This window comes from Papaver somniferum, chromosome 11 (assembly GCF_003573695.1).
Source record: "Papaver somniferum cultivar HN1 chromosome 11, ASM357369v1, whole genome shotgun sequence".
Classification (NCBI taxonomy): domain Eukaryota; kingdom Viridiplantae; phylum Streptophyta; class Magnoliopsida; order Ranunculales; family Papaveraceae; genus Papaver; species Papaver somniferum.
The window spans coordinates 116,572,595-116,575,099 of record NC_039368.1 but is presented as its reverse complement, the minus strand read 5'-3'; the positions used below and the strand labels follow the sequence as shown (position 1 = coordinate 116,575,099).

The window sequence follows — 2,505 nt, the reverse complement described above, 5'->3', positions numbered from 1 at the left end:
AGCATAAATGTGGTGGTGCTTATAAGCTGAAGGACCCACCTGTGAAGAAGAAATTGATTAAGCATCTATTCAAGGATCAAATCCGTCGATAAAGCCTAATGATATGGTTGCTCAGGTGAAGAGTTGTTGTGGTATTGACATAAAATACTATCATGCTTAAAAAAGGAAGGAAGCATCTAAGGCAGAGATATATAGCGATGATGTAAAAAGTTATACAGATCTTATTTGGTATGTTGAAGCAATAAAGGCTACCAATTCTGGAAGTTATATTAAGTTTGAGTATGATAAAGAGACTAAACGTTTTCAGAGGCTTTTCATATGTTTTGCTCCTGTATGGAAGGATATCGGTTCATTCGCCCTATGCTTTACTGTGATGCAACATTTCTCAATGGGAGATTCAAGGGAAAATTGATGGCTGTCACTGGTGTGAATGGAAACCAAGGTAAATTTTCTTTCTTTTCTGAATAATTCATATTAGTTTGTTGTTTGATTTTTAAGAGCAATGTGAATGAATGAAGTTTCTCTGTTAAGTCTTTCCATTTTTTAGGATGAACTCATTTTATGTTCAAGAAGAAAGTAATTTCTATCAGTTTTACTTTTGTTATTTTGTTAAGAAGGTCTTCATTTTAAGAATGAACTCTTATTTTTTGTTAAGTTTTTAGTTGTTCATAAGTGGGAATGAACTCCCGCTGCTTTGATTCTACAGTTCATGTTTTAGAATGGACTTCATTTTTGGAATGAAGTGTAGAAAAGTTATAGATTTTTTGATTATACAGTTCATGCTACAGAATGGAATTCATTATATATAATGAAACCTTTATTTTTTTTATTTTTAATAGCAATGTGAATGAATGAAGCTTCTCTGTTAAGTTTTTTAGTTGTTCATAAACGGGGAATGAACTCCTGATGCTTTTGTTTATGTTTTACTTTGTTATTTTTTGAAGAAGAAGGTCTTAGTTCATGTTATAGAATGGACTTTATTGTTGGAATGAAGTCTAGACAAGTTATAGATATTGATTATTCTACAGTTCATGTTACAGAATGGACTTCATTTTTGGAATGAAGTGTAGAAAAGTTATAGATTTTTTGATTATACAGTTCATGCTACAGAATGGAATTCATTTTAAGAATGAAACTTTCATTTTTGTTATAGATATTTTTTAATGAACTGACACTTTTAGTTCTTTTTTGTGTTCTTTTCATTCTGTAGGATTTTTTCCTTTTACGTATGCTTTAGTTCCTGGAGAATACATTGAAGGGTGGGAGTGGTTTATGGAGAACTTGCAGCATTGTGTCAACTCTCGTCCTATCACCTTTATCACTGATCGTCATGAAGGCTGAAGTAAAGTATTCCAAAGTATTTTCCCAACTCTTATCATAGTTATTGTTTCCATCATTTGAAGAATAACCTCCCCATCAAGAAATCACATGAAAAGTATAAACAAGTTCAAGATTTGTTCCATAAAGCTGCATACTGCTATAGTGTTGCTAAATATGAGTCTGCTTTAAATGAGATGTGTATCATAGGATGTGGTTGGGTTGCCAAGTACATCAGAAATATCGATCCCAAGAACTGGGAAAATGCTTTCTTCGTAGGATGTAGGTATGGGACACACTCGTCAAATATTACAGAGTCTTTCAATAACTGGATTCTTCCTGAAAGGGATCTGCCTCCAGCTGCTCTTGTTGATGAGATTAGGATAAAGATTATGAGGATGAGTGCAGAAAGGCGTGAGCTCGGTAGAAATTATAGTGATAGTTTGACTCCCATCTATAAAGTTCTACTCAAGTCACATGTCTATCTAGGGCGTCCATGGAGTGTTACGGAGTCAGGTAATGGTATATATGAGGTTCACTCTCCTAGATCTCATGATGTTGATCTGATGCATATGACGTGCACTTGCCAGAGATGGAAAGTGTTTGGTTTCCCCTTTGCTCACGCCACTGGTGCTATTACTATGAGTGGTATTGAGATGTTGAGGTTTGTTGAGCCTTACTTTGGTTCGAATCATTTTCGCCATACGTATGCTCCTGCAATTCGACTCATTCCCAATTACGACAGGCCAGAAGTTTATGAACCTGAAGAGAGAGTCCTACCTGGTATTCCAAGGCCACCTCCAGGAAGACCACCAAAGAAGCGCATTCGTGGTGCTTATGAGAAGGAGAGGAGGCCTATGAAGTGCTCAAATTGCAAGAAGATTGGGAACCACAATAAAGCTACATGTCGTGTATTAATGTTGGAGTAGTATGCATGAACCTTTTTTTCTAGTTTATGTTTTTTTATGTTTTTATGAACTTCTCTTACCTGTTTGATTATGCACTGGTTGTAGTGTTTGTTTTTTTTTTTTGAACTTTTTGATATGCACTTCATTTTCTGGAATAAACTTCATTTTCTGTAATGAACTCCCATTTTTTTTCTTAGAAATGCTTTTTTTAGATATTATTTCTTTTTGGATATGTATGTACTGATATTTTGTAGCAGGTTATGGTATTTTTCCTACCAAA

General features: G+C 34.6%; 1 protein-coding gene across 1 annotated transcript; it reads left to right on the top strand.

The window, feature by feature from the left end:
• Positions 1-1,514: 1,514 nt before the first annotated feature.
• On the top strand, positions 1,515-2,246 carry LOC113324982. Its single transcript, XM_026573235.1, has one exon. The coding sequence runs from the start codon at positions 1,515-1,517 to the stop codon at positions 2,244-2,246; it is 732 nt and encodes a 243-aa protein (XP_026429020.1).
• Positions 2,247-2,505: the final 259 nt, after the last annotated feature.